General features: G+C 40.4%; 2 protein-coding genes, 1 long non-coding RNA gene and 1 pseudogene across 5 annotated transcripts; 3 read left to right on the top strand and 1 right to left on the bottom strand.

Annotated features, from left to right (window-relative positions):
* On the top strand, positions 1–12,853 carry LOC6653102 (mucin-19). Of its 2 annotated transcripts, XM_023181408.2 has the most exons (15): positions 1–162; positions 688–2,774; positions 2,844–3,911; positions 4,172–4,345; positions 4,426–4,467; positions 4,569–4,595; positions 5,477–5,953; positions 6,022–7,784; positions 8,010–8,237; positions 8,307–8,824; positions 8,897–9,303; positions 9,455–9,547; positions 9,652–10,186; positions 10,256–10,361; positions 10,421–12,853. In XM_023181408.2, the coding sequence occupies exons 2-15, from the start codon at positions 1,200–1,202 to the stop codon at positions 11,697–11,699; spliced, it is 8,292 nt and encodes a 2,763-aa protein (XP_023037176.1). In that variant the 5' UTR covers positions 1–162; positions 688–1,199; the 3' UTR covers positions 11,700–12,853. The 2 variants fall into 2 exon arrangements, with proteins under 2 accessions (XP_023037176.1, XP_023037177.1); XM_023181409.2 differs by lacking the exon at positions 9,455–9,547.
* Positions 12,854–13,461: 608 nt separating this feature from the next.
* LOC6653101 (nucleic acid dioxygenase ALKBH1) lies at positions 13,462–17,086 on the bottom strand. Of its 2 annotated transcripts, none has more exons than XM_002075375.4 (3): positions 16,837–17,086; positions 14,037–14,572; positions 13,462–13,874 (listed from the first exon to the last, which is right to left on the bottom strand). In XM_002075375.4, the coding sequence occupies exons 1-3, from the start codon at positions 16,948–16,950 to the stop codon at positions 13,553–13,555; spliced, it is 972 nt and encodes a 323-aa protein (XP_002075411.1). In that variant the 5' UTR covers positions 16,951–17,086; the 3' UTR covers positions 13,462–13,552. The 2 variants fall into 2 exon arrangements, with proteins under 2 accessions (XP_002075411.1, XP_046867450.1); XM_047011494.1 differs by having other exon boundaries at positions 14,037–14,568; positions 16,837–16,879.
* A 144-nt stretch (positions 17,087–17,230) lies between these two features.
* On the top strand, positions 17,231–19,774 carry LOC124460572. Its single transcript, XR_006954474.1, has 2 exons — positions 17,231–17,355; positions 17,451–19,774. It is a non-coding gene; the product is annotated as an uncharacterized LOC124460572 (long non-coding RNA).
* A 1,137-nt stretch (positions 19,775–20,911) lies between these two features.
* On the top strand, positions 20,912–21,549 carry LOC111519652 (annotated as a pseudogene).
* Positions 21,550–22,899: the final 1,350 nt, after the last annotated feature.

Genomic DNA, 22,899 nt, shown 5'->3' with positions numbered 1-22,899 from the left:
GTATGAGAGTGTGTGCGCGCGTGTGTATGTGTGTGTGTGTGTACGTACGTACGTGCATAGAGAAGAGCATACCAAAGAAGAACAACGAATAAGTGCAAAATATTGAGAATGTATAAAATCAAACAAGAGAATTTTATTTAAAAGCAAATCGCAAAATGCAGTGTAATATAACTTTTGTGTTGTATTGTTTTTTTTTATTTGTATTTTTGTATTGGTTTTCCGTTTTATTCTTTTTCTTCTGTGTTTGTGTTTTGTTTAGTTCGTGTTGAATGCTAAAACAAATATATACATACATAAGTATGTGTGTACATACCCACGAACGTACATACATATGTATGTACTTAAAGAAAAGAGTGTAAAAAAGGGCTCAAACGTCAAACAGTTCAATTCATAATGAAAAATATATACATAAGTATATATGTGTATATATATATATGTGTGTGTGTGTGTGTGCCTGTCGAGTGAGCGTGTATGTGTGTATATACATACGTACATATGCATGTATATATACATAGGATATGTTTGTATTTATATACGTACATACATATGCGAAAGAAAATAATGGAAAATGAATATAACAAAAATATAATCGTAATTTATAAAATTTCTAACCGAATCTGAAATGCATAAATTCCAAAAAAGAAAATAATTAACAAATCGTATTTTTTTTACTAATTCTCTATGTAGTCAGAAGTAAATAAATGAATTCCGATTGATTGAAAAATTGAAACAAGAACGAATGAACGAACAACGTGCAAAAGCAAAAAATGTAAAAGCTGTGAAGTTTTTTGACTATCGCGGAGAAGAGAAGAAGAGAAGAGACCACAGACCAGAGCAGCAGAGAGCAGAGAGAGTAATCCACATCCACCAGCAACACCAGCAGCGGCAGCGGCAATAGAAACAGCAGCAGCAAAAACAACAACGGGAGCCCTGCATCGATTTTTGCACAAAAAAGGACGAGTGCGAGAAGGACTCGGACCACTTACCACCTGCAGGACGGGGGATAGCACGTGAGATAGCTACGGCTAGTTTGAATGGCTGCGTGCTTGGTGTAATCTTACACACAGAGGATCTGGAATCAGAAGGACCACATCCGCAGCAGTCGATGGGGAACGCATTGCACGGATCTCGTTAGTTTTTGTTCAGGTGGAAGCGGAGCATTGTTGAAACTGTTGTCACATTGTGCAATCCTATGCGTCATGGATATGGATACCGACCCCATCACCACCAGCACCAACACCGCCGCCGCAACCCCGAACAACAGCGCCAATGTATCGCCGGAAATGAAAACATCCGTAATAGGCGGCTCGGCTCAGGATCCTTCCCATCAACTCCAGGAGCCGGGTGGTCCAGCAGCTATTTCTGGCGGAGCTCTCATGGCGAGGGGCGGATTGCAGGATCAGAAACATGAGGCGACCACCTTTGGAACGGATACGGTTGTAGGTAGTGGAGGTGGAGGTGGAGGCGTAGGTGGTGGAGGGGTAACCGCAACCAATACATCTGCATCTCTAGCCATCAATTTGCCGCCACCTATGGCAACAGTTGCCGGCATAACGACACAAGCTGCGTGTCCTGGTACTGGTAGCCCGGATTCAGTTGATCCACAACTTGGATCCGGGGCATTGACCGCATCAACACCCCCTCCGCCGCCACCATTAATAGTTTCCATAGAAATGGGAACACCAACTGTAGAAGGAGGAGGTGGAGTGACTCCAAGTATTGGACCGGCGGTGGATCGGTGCGCGTCTGTATCAGTAACAGCTTCCTCCGCCGCCGCACCAACCTGCCCAGCATCGATGTCTGCAGCTGCTTCAGTGTCTCTGGGCCCCAGCGCTAGTGACTTTGACTCCGATACTGAGCTATCAATTGTTGCCGCCGCCGCAGCAGCAGCTGCTGCTGCCACATCTGGGATCGGGATGGATACCAGCATGTCATCGTCAGGAGCATCCTTGATGTCTGGATCACATGCAACCGTACATGGATCTATGACGGGAGCGGGAACGGCAGGGGGACTAGCAAATGTCGGCGTCACCACAAATGGCCATAACAATGGCATATCCAGTGCTCAATTAAGCCTAAACGCCAAGCAGCAGCGTCAACAAAAACGTCGACGTGAACGTGCCCAACGCTTGCAAGCGGAACGGGATAATCGATGCAACTCCTCCAGTAATCTAAATGCCACGTTCATTGCCGGTGGAGCAGGTGGCGCTACTGGTGGTGGTGGTGTGGCCATGAATTCGGCGGTCAGCATGGGAACAGGAGTAGTTGGGGGACAAAACAGTGTCATGGGAGCAACTGGAGGAGTTGGCGGCGGTGCAGCGCCATCTGTACTAATGGGCAGTGGACCAGTCGGTGGACCAGGAGGACCAGGGGCAGGTCCAGGCAACGGTATGTTATATCATCACATCAATAGCGCTGGCAGCATGGGCGAGGATAGCAACAACTCGAATGGCAACTTCACCAGCAGCAGCAATGGGAGCAATAACAATCTGCTGCCACCCACAGATAGCATTGCCTCATTGCTGTTGAATCCTCCACATTCCCCTGAATGCAACTCCGGTCTAATGGCCACGCCTAGCGACAGCGAGGGCGAGTCACTGGACGAGGATCTATTATCGACATCGTCGTCGTCAACACTGTTGCTTCCGCGTGACAAACCGCCGCCCCGTCCGCCACCTCCAGTACGGCGAAAATTGCCCCGTTCTCCCGTATTGGAAGAGGAGATAATCGACGGATTTGCCATATTGGAATTTAAAACCTATGAAGATCTTGAGGTAAGCATCAAACACAGACAGACAAACTCATTAATATTTTCATTTTCCATCCCTTCCCAACACAAACAGTTTGCCATTAAATTGGGCCAGAAGCGCAAGGAGAAGCGACTTTCAGCGCTCGAGGAGCTGACCTGCACCTATAGCATAGAGGAAATGAAAATGCCAAAGATCATTGATACAGGCCAACCGCATCCATTGCGCGGCTCTAATCTATCCGCTTTATCAGTGGTGGGCAATAATAATAATTTAAAGGAGCAACTACATCACCGTGCCGTTGGCGGACCCCTCGTTGTTGGTGGTGTTGGTGGAGGTGGTAATAACGGCGGCGGTATAGCAATTAGTGCCAATAGTAACAATAACAACAACAACACAAGCACATCAAACAACAATAGCGGTGGCGGGACGTCAGTTTACATGTTGCCATCGGCCGCCAGTACCACCGATACTCATGCAACAGAACCAGTGGCACATTGGCGGTCTCAATATCAACAGCAGCAGCAGGATCAGTTGATGAGCAGTAGCAATGCAAATCAAAATCAAATTAGTAATAGTTGTAATAGTCAACAGCAGCAGCAGCAGCAACAACATGTGATGAATATGAATCATGTGAACAAATCCAAGCATGCCGCGGATAAGACGGCGGTCACCAATGGCGGCGGACCAACAGCAGTTGGCCCCACTGCCAGTGGTGTTGGTGTCGGCGCCGCTGCACTCATGGAAATGGAGACCAATGGCAATGATGCGCATATGTTGGATATTAGTCGGCCAACGCTGGCCGTTGGCACCAGCAGCAGCAGCAACAGCACCAGTAGCAACAGTGGCGGCAATAACATCTCTGCCAGCAATGGCAACGGCAGTGGCAATGCCAATTCGAACGATGTGGCAAGCAGCAATCAGCACAATAATCCCACCAGTAATTGTAATGCTAATCAACCAAATACCGCGTCGGGTGACGTGAGCAGCAACAGCAGCACTGAATATAATATGACTGTCAAGGGCACTAAATCAAATGACTCCGCTGCCGCAACAACAACGGGATCCGGCATCGGCATCGGCATAGGAGCAACTTCAAAGAGCAATCATCTAGGAGCTGCACAACTCTCGTCATCATCATCACCATCGTCCCAAAGTTGCAAAGTAAGAAACATTTCAAATACTTCCCAATAAGTTCACACATCATCCCAATCACATATCCAGCTTCTAGTTTATAATCTTGTCCAGCGTCAGTTTGTGCTGTCGTTTTGGACAAGATAATAAGAGCTGCCTTTCCATCCATCTGCATAAACAAATTCAAGACTCCCAACACGATGTAAATTATGTGCCATTTTGTTCTTAAGATTGCCTCTTTGTTGATTATTATTAATTAATTTGTTTATTATAATTTATTAATATTACAGACAATTGTTATGGATACCAATGAAGGTGCTATAAGTAGCAATTCACCCGCCACTGCAATTGCAGCACATCCGACCCTGGGTATTCCAGACTTGCCTAATGGTTCAGCGCAGGTCGTTGGTGCCACCAATAATATGCTTAAGAATGATCATGATCATACGGAACGTTTTATTGAAGTGAGTATTAAAAGTGTTTTAATGTTAACAAATAAATTGTTATAACTTTTTCCTCATTCTTTCTCTCTCTCTATAAACAGGCTTCTAATCATTGCAACAGCAATGGCAAAGGAACTCATATCGTATGTATCAATCAACCAAATTATTATCACAATATTGTATCATTTATTTATATTAATTCTTCCCAATATTTGTTATTTCTTCTATTTTCCATTTTGTGCAGTGTGATAGTGGCAATGTGGAGAAAAAGGTGAGTCCATTTGTTTATTCTTAGGACTCCACTGTAGATTGATTTTTGTGTGTGACAGAGCTAACACGTTCTAGTTATAGTCAATTATTTTATTGAAATTAATTCATCGATTCTGTCGAGTAATCTTAATTTAAGGCAGGCAGCAAGCAAAAAACAAAAATGATGTAGTCGATCCATCATCAATTTTGGATATTTCAGTTATCATAACAATTTGTATTTGAGTATATCTCAAGCCACGTTTATCTAGATAAATTAACAGCTTCAAAAGAAATTAATTCTGTCAATTTTTTCTTAAATTTTCCAAGTAAAAACCTTCTACTTTTCGTCTACTTTGGGGTCTAGACAAAACTTTATCTTTCATCAATTAATATCGATTTTGATCATAATGCTATCCCTTTTTAATTGATGTTATCTCTATTAGACTCTATTCAGAATCGTTTTTGTCGGTTTTCCTTATACTTCTTATGTATTTAATTATTGTAATTCGAAATGAGCTAGTAGTAAATAAATGAATGACTCTCCCATGTTGGATAAAACTAGAATGAAAGAGGAGTTCTCAACAAGTGTGGGTAGCTTTTATTTAGAAAGAAAAAGAGAACGAAATATAAATATGGTAAAAGATATCTGTAATCATGACAAAGGAAAGTACAATAACAATAAATATATGCGTAGATATTGGAGTAACCGATAGACATAAATACTCACTAGATCAACAGTAATCGAAACTAGGAAGGAGGTAACTCGATGTGTATTTTGTGCATTAAGTTTCGACGAGACCGGAAATTGGAGTTGTCAAGCTTAGAGTAGAATTCAATATATGTAAATATACAAAGTCGACTTGGACTTACCGTATGTATGTTGTGTTTTTTCTTGATCTACAGAATTCCGAGACCTTGGTGGGAGCTATGGTTTTTCCATCAACTCAGTCGCATGTGCCGAATACCTCACCAAGTCAGCAGGGCCAGCAGCAGCAGCAGCAGACGACGACAACAACCACAACAAGTGCACGCAAATCGTCAGAGTTTCTTCATCTGCAGCCCATTGGCTTAACAGGAGTCGGGAATCATAGTAGTGGGAGTGATATAGCGTTATCTTCTTCATCAAACACTGCCTCTGATGTGGGATCATCCGCAGTTGAGTCGTCGTCAGCGTCGTCGCCTTTGATAGCAACAAACGAAAATGGCGAACAACAACAATCCACTGGAGGGACTGGAGGAGCCCCAGGGGCTACGCCAATTGTTGCCCCTGTTGATGGCAGCAATAGTCAAGGTGCCGTGGCCCAAAAATCTGCCACAGAGAAGACAATGCCACATCCGATGCTAGGAATAACAACGGCTCCGTCTCCCGGACATGTTGGGGTATGTCCAATTAGTGCTAAGTGCTTATGTATATACAATGTTAATATTCTGTATTCTCTCCTATGCAGCTTCCTGGCATCGTTCCTGTTAGTGTCGAAGCGAATGTAACAACAACGACACCAAGCACAGTCTCAACTTCGGCAATATCAACGTCATGCGGCGGACTTGGACTGCCATCAGCTGCTAACGATCAATCGATTATGTTTAGCAGTAAGATGACAACGCCACAGGGATTAGCAGCGGCGGTGCAACGCCCACCGAATCCATTGATGTTGGGAGCACAAATGGCACCCGTCACTGTGGCGGCGGCGGCATCGTTATTGGGAAATACATTTGGCACGCGCATTCCAGCACCCCCTGCAGGATTAGCCTGTCCGCCATCAACGGCTGGTGTATTGCTTGCAAATGCAAGCTTAAAACCCAATGAAATTGCAACAAGTCGGAATCCCGCCTCTACGGTAACGGGGGCACCGTCGTCGTCCTCGTCTTCATCAACGCCGCCAACACCATCTAACATGGATATGCTGAAAAACCCAAATGTCCTGTCGATGCCACCAAATACTCAAATTGTCAATGGCTTCCTGGGTGGTTTTCCACCTGTTAGTGGGACAACATCAACGTCAGGAGTTAACAGTGCGCTCTCCCGCATTTCGCCTCACACAACCAATAAAATGGTGCCTGTGCCTGTGCCCGTGCCTGTTCCGGTGCCTGTGTCAACGTCAATGTCGGCAATTACCACAATGCCTAATTCGGTGGTGCCTGTTAGCGCAGCTGGAGCTGCTGTTGCAGGCCTGGGTAAAGTGTCATTTGGCGGCAGTGCAAGTGGTGGTGCTGGTCCGCCATTGCTTTTTCCTGGTGGACCACCTCCTCCCATGTCTCATGTGGCTGCCAATCTGCCCATGCTCATTCAGGCAGCGCCCTACCGTGCACCGTATCCAAATTACTCGCTCTACACGCCGTATGGCAGCCTAACACATGGGCCGTACTTGCCTCCAGTGTTATCAGTTGCTTCGCCTACAACAGCCTCATCGCCGCACCGAAGCTCGGACATGGCACGTAGTAGCAGAGAGTCGCCAGCGTCGGCAGTGTCCATTAAGGCACCACCACCAAGCATTAGCAATAGTGTCCAACCAGGTGCAGGCCTGGCCTCCGTGCCGGCGGGAATGCGACCGATTACACCATTACCCGGCGGGGGATGTGTCATCAGTGCAAGCAGTGCTCCTCCAGTACAGAATGTCACTACCGTGGTGGCGGCCACTGCTGCAACGACAATGCTTCCCTTGAATTCGACTCATTCGTTAAACCACCCGCACTCTCAATCTCATTCGCATCACATGCCCGTCTATGCAGCGGGTCCCTTTGGTGTTGGGACTTCGGTGCCGTCTTCGGTGACGGGGGCTTCGGGACCAACACCTCATGCCATAACCTCGATGGCAGCAATAACATCTCAATCGCTTCAACCTCCGCCACCAAACAGTGTCCAGCTGCCGTTGCAATCGGCGCCTGGGCACTTATCACACGGGCCGGCGCATTTGTTGACCACACATCCGCAGTTCGCGACGCCAATACCATCACAGCATCAGCCCCATTTGCGGGGCATCAATACATCTGCTGCCGCTTCAGTTGCAGGAAGCAACTTTAGTTCCTCCACGTCATCCGCCTCCTCGGTTCTCACCGTTCAAAGTCTAACGACAGCAGTGACAGCCTCTCCCTCATCGATGTCAGCATTGACATCATCATCATCAACATCTTCCACATCTGTGATCCAAAAAGTCATTTCCCCGAAAAGCGAAAGTAACACCAACATTAAGGATCGGGATAACAGTTACAGGTGAATATACAATCGTTCTCTTTTCGCGAGCTATAAAGAGAATGTCAAATATTTTTAACAGGGGAAGATAGTAAGTCAGTTTAGTTACTGTCCACAATTGTCATCATAAAAATGATATATAGTTCAAGGTTGCATACTGCAAATAAGAGATATAAGATCTAAACAGGTTTTGCACTCACTTTGCTAATTTGTAAAATATGTTTTTGTTTTTCTTTTATTTTCCAGCATTACAACTGTGCGTTCAAACATGGGGGCGTCTTCGTCATCTTCCATTTCTGGTGTGCAGCCGGCCATTAATTTGGGTCCTCCATTCTGCGGCCTGGTTCCGGGTCCTTATGGTGGCGGTGTTTCATCAGCCTCAACTTTACCATCGACATCGCAGCACACGGTGTTGGCAACGGCAGCAGGATCGGGACTCACACCATATCCACCAAAGACGGGCCTCTGGCTTAAGTATGATCGCAATGATGAGTAATGTTCTGAAAATAACAATACTAATAACACAATGTACTTCACTTGTAGCTCTCCCGCGACGAGTTTGCCAGGGCCGGTGACGACTTCAACGCCATCCATGGTTGTAGTGTCCAGTGGCAATGCACGCCCAACTCCCCCGCCGCCAATAAATGTCGTTGGGACAGTAGGAGGAGGCTCTGGTGCTGGTCCCAGAACAGTTGGAAACGCCATTTCGCCGCATATGAATGTACATATGCCTGGTGCTCCTCCTAGCAATAATCAAATGCCTGTGTCCACCTATCAGCCATCGTATTTCACTGCGCCCCTGCCCCCGCCATCGTTGTCGCCAGCCGCCAACAATAACCAAACGGCAGCTACGCCTAATAGCGTCATGGTATCACAACAGATGACCATGGTGTCACATGCTCCTCCCAGTATAGCGACGACAACGGCAGCCACTACGACTACGCCCTCGTCGTCGTCGAGCACAGTGGGAACGATGCCGTCGACGGTCACAACAGTTTCAAATGCCATGACACCCACCCCACATCCGTTTTCTGCAGAATCTCTCTTTCAGCCAAGCAAAAGTACGATACAACACCCCGCTTATTGTGAACCTTCATTACCTCGAGCTAATGTCTATGTGCATCTTCTTTCAGATGATCAAGCTGATTTGCTGCGGCGCGAATTGGACAGCCGGTTCTTGGATCGCTCTGGTTTGGCTGTGCCACCAACTCCTCCGTCTTCCACATATATGCGACAGGAGTTGCACCAACATCAGCATACGCATCTACATCAACATCAGCAATTGATGCCAGGCGCCTCGATGGCTCCTGCTCCAACGCCAGCTATGCCAAGTGCACCGCCAACCCCAACGCAAATCTTTCCGCCACCATTATTTAAGGATATTTCGAAAATCTCCGCCGTCGATCCACAGTTCTATCGCACTGGCATTGGATTACCTCCTGGTTACACTGGCTACAGTTCAGCAGGACTGCTTCATGCCGGCCTCGGTGGACCAACTCCCTTTATGCCTCCCAATCATTTAACCTCATTCGCTCCCAAGGTAAGTATCAAGTCAAATGGAAGTTATTTGCATGACTTAAGGACTACTTAACCCTGCTATACTTTCTCATTGTATCATCAATCTTTCAACAAAGAAACCAACTAAATTAATCACCACATCATACAAATCTCATATTTATGTATATACGCAGAACACTCAGTCGATTATATCAACGCCCCATTCCAATAATATTCCCACAACATCAACCATTGACCCATCCAAATCCTCACAGTCCAGCTTAATGGTATGTTTATATCGCTTTCATAACCAATGCATCCTTCATTTTGGGAGATACTAAACAAAACGCGTTCCTTCCACTCTCTCTCTCTCTCTCTTTCTCCACAACAGAAATCTGGCCGATGGAATGCTATGCATGTTCGCATTGCGTGGGAAATTTATTACCATCAGAATAAGCAAAACTCGGACAAAGCAGCGGGATGCCCAATGCCGGGAAGCTCCAGTTTTGGCAACAGTAGTGTGAGCGGCGGTAATCCTATTACACCCAATGTGCCCATAAATCCAGGCAATATTGGCAGCGGCGCCAGTGCAGCAAGTGGAAGTGGCAGCGGCGCCAATACGCCTGTGGGTAACGTTGGGACGCCATCTGTGCCTGGTGGAGCTGGAGTCGGTGTAGGAGGAGCAGGAGGAGGACCAGTACAAGGAGCTGGTGCTCCTGGTGTTGCCGTGCCAAGCGGTCCAACACCGCCAATTGGCATTAAGGCGTCTCCAACGTTGGCTCTCAGTACTACTTCCCCGCACCTTATGCATCGTCCTGGTGAAATGCCTCCGGCGGCAGTGTTTGCCAACGCTTTACCAGGACGTTCTCCATTTGAAGCTTCTCCATTGGCTGCTAGCTTTATTGGAGCACCACCTAGTCATATTGGTCAGTTCTCCCTAACGCATTCCCCCATGTTTCGTGATATAAATGACAACTCTATTTTCCTATTAACAGGTACGTCTGTAGCGCCATACGGACGTTATGTGACACCATTCGGTTTCACTGGGCTAACACATTTTGGGCGTGAAATATCATTAGCCGGACCTCTGGATGCGTGGAGGTATGCAAAAGGGATAATGCTTCCAACAAGTGTAACAATAACGATCTACCTCATTCTAGAACCAGCGCTATGCAACGCACTGTGGCTTACCATCCAGCATCTGCTTCTGCTTCTAATAGTTGGCCTATTAAAACCGATCCGGCACTGGACAATGCGCGCCGTGAAGCAGAGGAACGGGAACGAGAACGGGAACTGCGTGAGCGTGAGCAACGGGAACGCGACCGGCAAAGGCGTGAGCGGGAGGAGCGCGAACGGAAGGAGAAAGAAGAGAAACTGAAAAGAGAGCAACAGGAACGCGAGCGAGAACGGGAACGTGAACGAGATCGCAAGGAGCGAGAACGCCGAGAACTGGAGCGCCGGGAACTGGAGCGTGAGCGAATGCTGCAGCAGCAACGCATTAACGAGAGTAATAAACAGGCCGCAGCCCAGGCAGCCGCAGTGGCTGCTGCTTCAGCGCCTGTACGGGATCGATCTCCACATCGCAGTGTCGTTGAGATGAATGCCGAAATACGGATCAAGGAGGAACATCCACGCACAAAGGAAGAACAGGATGTTATGATGATGCGAGCATCGGCGGCGGCAGCAGCTGTCGGAGATCCTCGATATCATCCATCCTCGTTGGCGGCTGCACAGGCCAGTGCAGCAGCTGCAGCGGCCCATCATCATCATGCTAACTTTATGGCGGCCGGACGGCAGTGTCTTCCACCGCCTCCCACTCATCTCTCCCGCACAATGATGGCTCCTACACTGAGTGTTGGTGGTCCCCTCACTCATTATCCTCCACCTGGTCCGCCGGGTTGGGGCATGGATCATCGCGATTATTATGCTCCCCTCCTGCGTTTCAATCCCATCATGGAAGCCGCTTTTCGACACGAACATGAGGAGCGACAAAAGGCGATGAGCATTTATGCAGCGCAGTCCGCCGCGCATCTTCGGGGCAAAGAGCCAAGCCCCATTCCGCCACCTTCAGTGGGCACGTTAGGGCCACCGCCTCCGCATCACCGAATGCAACCCACACCGGGCGTTGGTGTTGTCACGTCGGGAGTCCAGACACCCCAGCAGCAGCAGCAACAGCAGCAGCAACAACAACAGCAGCAAATGTCCACTGGCATAATTGTTGGTAAAGTTCCGGGACCGCCGCAACCAACAACTGGCATGCCTGTCCAACACATGATAGCTGTCGATCCCTTGAATCATTCATCAATAACCACCAAAAAAGAGCAAGACCATGCCATGGGCATGGTGGTGAGCGGCCCAGGTCCCGGTGTTGGTCTTAACACTGGACCGGGCGGCGTTATGGGAATCTCACCAGCATCATCTGTGGCACCAAGTCGATGATAGGCCAATCTATACAGCAATACTATAAATAGGAAATAAGACAAAGAAATTTCTAAAATTTCGAGCACGTCCATCCCCCTATCCCCCCTTACCATTTTCCCCTTTCCAGCAACCCAACTGCGTTTTTATGCATGTCATTAAAATTATACACAAACACTCAAACCCACACACACACCCCCCTATCCTTTGTCCTACCTCTCCATAGCACATCCCAAGCCTGAGAGAACACCAAGGAAGTAAGCGTAACGCTTTTGTAAACTAAAAACTTATACATAAATGAAATAATTAATAATTTATTTGTAATGTAACAAGGATAAAGTATCTTATGTATTTAAAAAAACAAAACAAAACAAACAAAAACAAGAAACAAAAAACGACAAGTATGGTTAAAGGAAAACGAAACACGTAACATGACGAATGTATACAGTTATAGTTACAACGTTATAGTGAGTCAGTTAGTTGTCCCCGATATGGAGAAACAACTTCCAACAAAACGCTTCGCCATTTTGGAGACTTTCTAAGCGATCGACCATATGCACTGAGCCGCACATTTTGGCGATTTGGCTGCTTCCCTCTTACGTCTGGCCGCTGGGGCAAAACACAACACAGCACATACATATGTACGAACTTTACTTATTTATAATAAATAATACTTATTAGTATTAACTAGGCCTTTAGGTTCCAATATATAATTTTAGTGCATTTGTATTATTTGTATAATGTGAAAAACAAAAATTGAGAATGAAGAAGACATGTCTATGAAATAACTATAATTAGATTGTACATACATACATAATATACATATAGATATATATATATATGTATATATATATATATATATATATATACATATATGCATATGCATACGCAAAAACAAAAAACTCATATACTATGTGTATGCCATCAACATACAGCTGGTGGAAACCAATCCGCAGTGCACGACGCAGCAATATACAGAGCATACAGAGATACATATATACATAGATGTATGTACATATATACGTATACAACTTCATTCCAATCGTGCATTGTGTGTTTTGATTAAGACCTATTTTCATGTATGCCGTTGATGTAAAAAACAAAAACAAAACACAAAAAAAAGTGGGAAAACGATAATAGAATCATTGCTAATAACTAAAAAAAAAATACATATATAAACCGTTGTTTTAATTACTCAACTCAACAAACTTTAGCATGACATTATTAACCATCTTGCACTCTCGTACAAGGACAACATCACTCCACTGGCCAAAAGCTAACTTCTTCCTTGGTGGGCCATAACCTAGAGAAAAAACTTCCATATGCATAACTTAAACAATAACTATCAAATTTTTTACGTTGCTGAATATTATAGACAGATTTTAGTGTGTCAAATTTAATTGCAGTAGTTAAAAAATTGCTGGAGATTTTCGGGTTTATTCAAATTACGTGGGCGGAAAGGGTTGTGGCAAAATCTATACGCTTTCTAAATGACTATTCATACCTAATTTAACGTCTGTATATGTTATGGTCTTTGAGAAAGTCAGATTTGTTTTAATTGCCCGCAAAATAAACTCCACCTACATACCGAATTTGTTAACTCTAGCTCTTATAATCTCCCAAAATCTAGTTGCTCATACATACGGACGGGCGGTCATAGCTGCACCGACTCGGTTGTTGATGCTTTTACCCTATGATACGTATATGTATATCAATTCCCGCAACTGGATCTCTAACACAAGTGATAACAGGGCATTCCAATATTATGGATCGCATTTAGTAATTTTAATTTACAATGAAAGTATTTATTAACAGCAAATATGTACATAAATAGATCTCAATGATAATGATAATTGGTAGTGCTTTTGGCTTTATCATAACACCTGACGTACATTCATATTGATGCGTGAATCTTTTACATAGTTGGCAAATGGTAACCAGAAATCTTTATCGTTAACTCGTCTATACAATTCCATGTTTAGCGCCAAGTTATCTAAATGATTAGCAAGCTCGTCGGTGTTGTCGTCAATGGAACTCCAAGGCTCTTCTGGCGCATTCATAACTCGTGGTACGGCGTGATAGCATAGTCGGGATTCATTTGACATGATAAGTACATCTCCGCTCCTCAGATACAATGCAGTTGGCCTTTCATCCAGAGTCTTTCCACCAATAAGAAAAATACAGGACTGTCCGAAACTGAAATCAAGAGATACATAAATATAATTTTAGTATTTTACTTTTGAATACTTAAAAGTTAATCAATATAAAAATGTATTCATATGTGGGGCAATGTGATTCTTTACAGTCAAGGTGGACATTTTGTGGAGCTGTTTCTTTTTGAGACATATGTAGACATACCTAAAGGAGAACAATGGAGCCGTTTGATTGGGCTCGGAATGATCTGTGTGGCCAGAGAGGGTGCTGCCAATTGGATAATAGTTAACGATGGCTGCTTGTGACGCATAGTTGGAGTGACCCAAGACGGTGGCAAAGAATTCACACATTTTGCTCAGGTCTTGGGGAAAGGGCGAATGCGTTTCCTCGTCGTAAACTTTGGTATTCCAATTGTGATGATAGCCCAATGTTGTCCACCGCATTGCAACCTTCAGTCGGTGAGCTTTTTGGATATCGGCGCACGATTGCAACTCACTCCACCAGTTTGCTCTAGCTGCTGGCGGAAACAGATCTTCATTCAGGTTTACAATATTCGGCGCACACGGATAGTCACGCAGGCAGCGGGCAATCCAATATCGCTGGCCAAGATTTGTGAACGGATTGCGTATAACCATTAGGCCAGAGTGTTTGGCAAGAGTATAACATCGCCACTTGGACAAAGGTTGCAGGAAAGGAGGCGGCGAAATCGAACTCTCGCCAATGGTTACAGGCATCGCTAACTTGCAATCACAGAGAAAATCAGTTAGCTTCAATTAGCCAAGCATAAGTGGACAAGTTTTAACTTGCTTTGCATTTTGTCCATAGTAAAAAGCTTTATTAAACTGTTATTGTGAAAACTCTCCTAACGAGCACTTGTCCTTCACCTTCCCTCCTTTCTTCTAATATGTTTGTTAACAAAATAAGTTGGGGTTCTCCTCGTTATCATATGTCAATATGAGAAGCCGAGTCGATATACCCGTCCGTCCACAATCTGAAAGCTATTCGGATGATCCTTGATTTTTTATATATTAATTTCCGATAACCAGAAGTGGCTTAGGTTAAGCTGGGCATCGCCAAGACAAGGATCCCATACAGACCTGGTGAGGTCTTTAGTGATGCCCGATGTGTATGGCCTACCTACATAAATGATTACCAGAGGTAGCTTATGTTCGAAAATTGGACGGATCGGACCACTGTAATATAGAACTGTCATAAAAACAAGAACGCTTATTAAATAAAAAATATCAAAGAAGCTAACATCGGCTATGCCGAAGTTTATATACCCTTGCAGTCCTTGGTAATAATAATTTTACATGTTCAAAATTTGGTTTCTGCAACTCAATTCATCAATATACAAACAAAACAATTTTACTCTCTATTTTACAATTTGTTCTTCTTCCCTTATTCCCAAAGCAAAGCAACGCACGCATACACATACAGTTCATGTAGCGTTGCGTCTGTGTGTGTTATATTTATCCGATCACATTCATATTTTGGGACCAATTTGACCAATTTTATAATACCCTCTGGGTATAAAAAGTATTTGAGGCCCAGAACTTATTGAAGGAATTACAGGACTGAAAATTATCCTTTTTTATATTAAAGATATTGCACCCCTGATTCTAGAGACTTTAACAAACAGTAAATACTCCCATAACCGAACACTCTTAAGAGCGGAGAAAGATGTTCGCTTTGTAAAATTTAAAATTTTTTCATTGGAAAATGAACTTTGTAATTTGTTTATTCATTTAACGAAATGTTGTCATATTTGGTAAATCGAATCTATAACTTATCTAGAATAAATAATTAAAAGGATTTGCGATAATTTTGTTATGGCGATGGTATTAAAACTATCAAGCGCGTTTTTCTTGAAACCAATTTTCATTTTCAAATGGTCGACATGACTTATCAGATCCTTTTGAAATTTTCAGGATATATGTCGAACTATGATACATATTTCAGAAACAAGGCGTGGTTTTTTTTTGTCCTAAAACAGCACAAAAAAGTGTTCTATCAATTTCATTACAAACTTCTCCAAAAACCTAAAAGGTGTAAATGTTTTTAAGGCTTGACCAACGATTTTTTACAATTTCTGCTTCAATCTCAACTTCTGTTTCAGTTTGTGTAGTAAAACATCTTCCAGGTCTTGAGGACTTTTGGAATCAGTATTTATGTAGTTTGTTTCTGTCTCAACCATTTCGTCAATATTATAAAAACAATTTACTGTGTTTTCAGTAAAAATTGTTTACTTAACTTTACTGACAAAGTGTTTTTTCTTTATTGAAAAACTTTTCCGTATCGGGGGTTAACGAAACTCGAACTGAAATAACTTATAAATTAATGTTTAATTTTATTTTCTAATCAGATTTGAATTTAAAAAACTAAGAGGTAATATAATATAATAATAAGCTTTTTAAAATAGGAGGCAAAATTATCGATTCCGTGTACTACGACTGGTTCTATAGGCAAAAAAAAAAGTTTGAAAAAAACTCCTATGTATGTATATCTGGACGAATTATACAAATCAGGCAAAAGAAGATGCATTCAAGATGCGAAACAATTATTTTACTGATTTCAATGGCTAAAAGATGGCGCAATTGACACAGTTTAACTCTTCGATGTGTGTTCAGAGAATCTATTAATCAATTAGAATTTCTAGAAACCGAAAACTATATAGAGACTAAAGATTCCGAGCATGAAATTGCCGTGAAGTGTTTTAATAACCCCCAGGGTTGGGATCCTAACAGCTTAATGAGGGCTCGTGTGTGTGGTAGTCAAAAAGTATATTGCAATATAGAAACAATATAATAAATATAACAATTTAGAAAATCGTGTTTAATACATATTTTTTGAAGAAATTTTAATTTCAAATGAAACTAATTCTACAAAGTATATGCAAGTATTTATAGCATATTTACGAATTTCCCCAAGTAGTTCAACAAGGACAAAAATTGGAAGTCTGTATGTTGGGTCTTTGAAACATTGTTTTGTTTATTATACTCACACGAGACTGGAGTACATCGCCAAAATCGTTATCACAGTTGTCAAAGTCGACGACTTCACTTAGATCTGGTTCTACAGACCGCATTTTATAATGCTTAAAGGAAGATTTAAACATTTCCAGCAAGTTATTACTATTATTTTATTTTTATTAAGTTACTTCCCAGCTCTTGCTGAATGGAAGATTTATTTGGCCTCCCCGATCTTAAGGGTTAACGCCAAAGCCAATGCAGTAATTGAGAGTTACAAAATTGAAAGAATAGAAAAAAACTTTACAATCATATGTTTTGTCGATTTGTTATTGATTGCAATTATCGATTTTTTCTTCGTTATCGATGCTCTCATCACTAATGATAAAAACATATGATTGTTAGTTTTGATGATATATTATTGTTTTGGTTAGTATGTTTTTAGTTCATAAATCAATGTTAGCTAATCTTGCGAATGATGTTAATAATTTATAGTTGTTAATTGGCTCCTCAGCGAGGAACTGATAAATGTCAATGCCTACCTATGTACTACGGTAGGTTTGGAAATTTGTTTCTTATGAGCGCAAATTTGGTGCAGTTTAATAATAATTGGGATCTATGTATGGATGTATCTCCTTTTACATTGCAGGTGTCTCATAAATCACTGTTGTTTATATTCATTTTATAAAGTGTATGTTTGTCGAATGCATGTCCGCTTAGGATTCTGTTGAATTGTTTTATTTCCAAGGAATGGAAGGATTCTTTTTTATGGAACCATGGGGCCGACGAAACAAAAGGAAATAACAAACAATAACTTCTGTTTCTTTCAAAGCAAAAGGCATTATACTCATATTCCCAGTCAGATTTAATTTTGTTATATAAATTATTAATCGCGTCATTTATAGGCCATCTTGCTGAGATAAGTACTCCATTCGTTCTAGCGTTCTTTGCTGCAGCGTCCACTTGGTCGTTTTCTTGTATGTCGACGTGGCTTGGTATGTGGTGGATTTCAATACTGGTTATAAATATTTCATTTTCTACTTTTTTCAAAATGTCTAAAGCTAAGCAGTTGTCGCTGTGTTTTTTGTTTAAGGACTGAATGGACCCCAAGCTGTCTGTTAGAATAGCAATTTTTTGAAAATAATTTTCAATTGCAAAGTTTATTGCTTTTCCTATAGCAATAAGTTCTGCGGTCAACGATTTCAATGATCTCTTGGACCCTGTATAAAAACTTTTAGTGGTGTTTGAATTTTTGTGTGTAAAGGCACTCCCCATAAAGTCCTCTGACACTGAGCCATCTGTAAAAAAAATTTCGTATCCTCCCTCACGAAGTGTGTTAAGTTTATCTTCGAGTAGAGCACAAATAGTTTCTTTATTGGCAGTGGTTCCCTTGAAGAAGTTAGGGTCAAATGTAAATTTATGTGATGAAGGTCTGTTAATGTTAATATTTGCTATAGTGTCGAATATCTCTTTATACTCAATATATACTTTTCCATAGCTAGTGTTTTTAGCCATGAAATTGTTAGATACTAAATTGGCTGCTGGAAGCCTAAAAGCAAAAATTTTGGCAATTTCCTTTGCTGTAGCAAGTTTCATTCTGTATTCAGGTGGCAATTCCGCAGCTAGATGATATAAAATGTTTATAGGTGTAGATCTAATAAGGCCCAAACATTTCCTCAAGTGGACATTAGCATGGGTTTTTATGCTATTAATTGCTGCTTTGGACAAAGATGTACTTAGGTCTGACAAAAGCTTTGAAGAAATTAAGGGCCTTGGAAGGATGAACTCCGAACCTACAACCGCTCAACATCTGTAGAAAAATATTAGACTTATTAGAGTTGGATAATCGTAATTTGACATCGTGACAGGGGAATTGTTTGTACTAATTATTCTACCTACATAGATAGTTAACTTGATCAACATCTCTGATTGAGGTATTTCCTAATATTATATTGAGATTTTTACGTCTTCGGTTAAAGTGTAAAACTGAAGATTTCCTGGCGTCAAATGTTAGGTTTATTGAATTGCATAGCTCCATAAAATCTTTAATTTTTTGTTCAAGTGTGTTTCTAGCCGTTAGGAAGTCTCTATGAAAGGTTATTAGAAAGAAATCATCAGAGTATTGAAATAAAATACTATTATTGTCATTGATTGTGTGTAAGGACTAAGGCAGCTGCCTTGGCTAACACCTTTTTTCACTTTGACTGAAGTGTTTCCCATTTGAAGTCTTCTATTTAAAAGAAAATTAGTAATAAAGTTAATATATAAATGATTAAAACCGCAGTCTATCAGTACTTTACCTAAAATTGGAACGTTTACAGAGTCAAATGCCTTACTAATATCTAATACAGCTGCTTTAACTTGAAATACTTGGGCCTTCAAGTTAGATATGTTATTGATAACGTCATTGATACAGTTTGCTGTAATTACGCCTAAATGCGTACGATCTCTTTGGTAATAAATTGAAATTATTTATATGTGCTTCCATTTTACCTTTAATAAGACCTTCTAGACATTTAAACACTACACTTAACAAGCATATTGGTCTATTATTTGTGATTAAGGAAGAGTCTAATTTTTTTTTTGGTACTGGGAAGACTTTTATATTTCTCCAGGCATCCGGAATGAGTCCATTGTTCAAAATCTCATTTAACAAAGCTACTAATTTTTCAAGTTCCCCTGGTGGAAGGGTGAGCAAAATACTAATTTGTGGTGTTATTGACATGAGTTATTCATTTTAGATCGTGAAATATTTATCAATTTGTAGAATTAGATTTGTAAGTTTAATTTCTATTAGATTATCTTGTTTTTTTTTTAGATTAAATATTTTATTAAATAATTTAGTTTATTTTATTGAATGACAAGTAGTTTCATTAAATTCTATAAGAATTGTAATGACTTTATTATTTGATTGAATAAGCTTATTATTTATATCATTTGTTTTAATAATTGCTTCTTTAGTAATTTTTTATAGAAAGGAATATATAAGAAGAGATGAAAATATTAATCGTTTTATTATATTAGTTTTATTGTTTGTTTTATCAATAATATTATTAATTATTAGTCCTAATTTAATTAGAATTTTATTAGCATGAGATGGTCTTGGATTAGTTTCTTATTGTTTAGTAATTTATTTTCAAAATGTAAAATCTTATAATGCTGGGATATTAACTGCTCGATCTAATCGAGTTGGAGATGTAGCATTTTTATTAGCTATTGCTTGAATATTAAATTATGGTAGATGAAATTATGTATTTTATTTAGAAGCTATACAAAATGAATTTGAAATAATAGTAATTGGTAGTTTGGTAATATTGGCTGCTATAACAATGAAGTAAGTAAGTCGTCTCGCCGACTTAGGTATACCATACACCAGTAAAGCAAATATTTCAACTTTATTAAACAAATGCATTTTCACATGCTTTTTACAAGCATATCTTAGTATCTCGCTCACTCAATCATACGAGCACCCTAGCGCCCCCACCAGCCAACGGCCAACTCCGGCCTTATGGAAAAACGTTTATATGCATAACTCGACTGTTTTTTGTCCGATTTTGATCAAATTTGGTATTTTGGTAGATATTAGTATAATATTTAAGTGTGCCAAATTTGATTGCATAAGGTAAAAAAAAAACCGGAGATAATCAAGATTTTCAAATTACGTGGGCGGAAAAGGGCGGAAAAATTTTTATACATACAAAATGTGTGCATTTACTAAGCGAATATACATACCAAATATGGTGTCTCTAGCTGGAATAGTTTTTGAGATAAACGATTTTTTTAAATTGCGGGGACGGAAAGTGGCGTGGCAAAAATTTGAAATAAACTTGATCACTTTACATATTACACGAGTCTACATACCAAATTTGGTGGCTCTAGCTCTTACAGTCTCCGAGATCTAGTCTGTCGGGTTATGCATATAAACGTTTTTCCATAAGGCCGGAGTTGGCCGTTGGCTGGTGGGGGCGCTAGGGTGCTCGTATGATTGAGTGAGCGAGATACTAAGATATGCTTGTAAGAAGCATGTGAAAATGCATTTGTTTAATAAAGTTGAAATATTTGCTTTACTGGTGTATGGTATACCTAAGTCGGCGAGACGACTTACTTACTTCATTTTTTTTAATATTTTTTTCTACTGGATTAACTGTAAGTTACTTTTTTCTATTAGTTTATTATTCTACATATAACAGGAGATTTAAATTGTGGAAGATTAAATATATTAAATGATGAGGGTTGAATTATATTACGAGGTATAATAGGATTGTTAATTATAAGAATTGTAGGGGGTAAAATATTAAATTGATTAATTTTTCGTTACCTTTATACAATTTGTTTGCCAATTTTAATAAAATTATTAACATTGTTTGTTTGTATTTTTGGAGGTTTATTTGGTTATTTAATTTATGTAAGAAAGTTATATAGATTAAACAAATCTTTTTTATATTATAAAATTTCAAGCTTTTTAGGTTCAATATGATTTATACCTTATATTGGAACTTATGGAATAATTTTTTATCCTTGAAATTATGGTCAAATTGTAGTTAAAAGTTTTGATCAGGGTTGATCAGAATATTTTGGAAATCAACATTTGTATCAAAAATTAGTTAATTACTCTCCAATTTTATTTGTTATACATAATAATAGTTTAAAAATTTATTTATTATTATTTTTATTTTGAGTTTTAATTTTGTTTAATTTTTTATTATTTTTATATTCAAATAGCTTATATATTAGAGTATTACATTGAAGATGTTATGTAGAGTACATAATCTTTGAATATAGTGAATTATATTTAGTAATTATATAAAAATATAGTATTTTATTTCTACAATGAAAATGTAGGGTTTTATTTAAACTATATAAACAGTCCTATACATTCTAGGTACACTAACAGACCACACACACACGCGTATGATCTAAGTGCATCGCGATCTACATCATTTGCCACTTTTAGTCAACTAAGAAACCCACATCTTTCATTTCCTGTAAACACTTAACACACTTAGCCAAGTAAGCAACTTACATATATTCCTAGTATTTATGCGACCCAAACAGATATGTGACCCAAGACGACCCATGTTGGGTCACACTAGACACTTCACTTGCCTTTTCTAGCATAAGCACTTTTGTATTATTAGCCAAGCCATTCTTTGAATATTGCCGATACGCAGAATTCGCCGGAAGAGGCGACCCACTTTGGACACGATCCCAACGCCGCTGCCGACGGCATGACGGGGTATATTTAAAGGACCACGCTCCACAGAGCGGGCAGTCTTAGTTTAGACATAGAACTTGGTACATCAAATACGACTAAATAAAACAATCTTATAACGTTCTAATCAAGTGTTGTGTTGTGTGTCACTATAAAAACCCAGAGTTCCCAAGTCCAATCCTTATTCCCAAGGAAGGATATGGTAAGAATCTACCAACGAAGCACATGAGAACTCCTAACTTATATATATTAATTTGATCAATTTAATATTCCTTGATTTCATTCATGGTATATTCCAATTAATAAAATTAAAATAAAGAAATAAAATAGAAAATTTTAAAAAAATAATTATAGGTAAAATTAAGGTAATTTCCACGTCAAAAATTAAAAAAATAATTGTAATTCAAAGAAATCGTAAAGAAAAAGGTGCGCGAGATGAGGACTTAGGATGAATAATTGTGCGATTGCGCGCACTTCGCTTGCCACAAAACGGGTTATCAATACATTCCACCAAAATGGTGGTACTCACAAGACACCTTTGAAAAGTTCATTTTGACAGACATAATTTTTAATATTTTCGGTGACATTTTAATTATTGTCAATGCGTGACATTCGTTTGGTATATGAATAAGGAATATACAGATATATATATACAAATATACAAATATATATATGGATAAATCGTTATACGTGCTTAATTTGTGGGCAGTTTAAAGCAGCTCGAATGCGTGTCAGGAATTTTCAATTTCAATAATTCGTATTGCTTTTTATTAAAAATAAGAAAAATCGGCAACCGATTCGCTTGCCAAAAACAACAACTAATACTATTCCTGCCACATCACCATCTGCTGGTGTGTCAAAAAACTAGCTTCGTCCCTTCACCTGG

This window comes from Drosophila willistoni (assembly GCF_018902025.1).
Source record: "Drosophila willistoni isolate 14030-0811.24 chromosome XL unlocalized genomic scaffold, UCI_dwil_1.1 Seg142, whole genome shotgun sequence".
Taxonomy (NCBI): domain Eukaryota; kingdom Metazoa; phylum Arthropoda; class Insecta; order Diptera; family Drosophilidae; genus Drosophila; species Drosophila willistoni.
The sequence above is the reverse complement of the archived record's forward strand: the minus strand, read 5'-3'. Positions and strand labels throughout refer to the sequence as shown.

Bases quoted from the DNA above. Each gene is read 5' to 3' on its own strand.
- LOC6653102 (XM_023181408.2), top strand. From the start codon at position 1,200: ATGGATATGGATACCGACCCCATCACCACCAGCACCAACACCGCCGCC. The intron at 2,775-2,843 runs GTAAGCATCAAA...CAACACAAACAG, and splicing joins AAACCTATGAAGATCTTGAG to TTTGCCATTAAATTGGGCCA. The intron at 10,362-10,420 runs GTATGCAAAAGG...ACCTCATTCTAG, and splicing joins GGACCTCTGGATGCGTGGAG to AACCAGCGCTATGCAACGCA.
- LOC6653101 (XM_002075375.4), bottom strand. From the start codon at position 16,950: ATGTTTAAATCTTCCTTTAAGCATTATAAAATGCGGTCTGTAGAACCA. The intron at 14,573-16,836 runs GTGAGTATAATA...TGTGATTGCAAG, and splicing joins GCGATGTACTCCAGTCTCGT to TTAGCGATGCCTGTAACCAT. The intron at 13,875-14,036 runs GTATGTCTACAT...TCTTGATTTCAG, and splicing joins GCTCCATTGTTCTCCTTTAG to TTTCGGACAGTCCTGTATTT.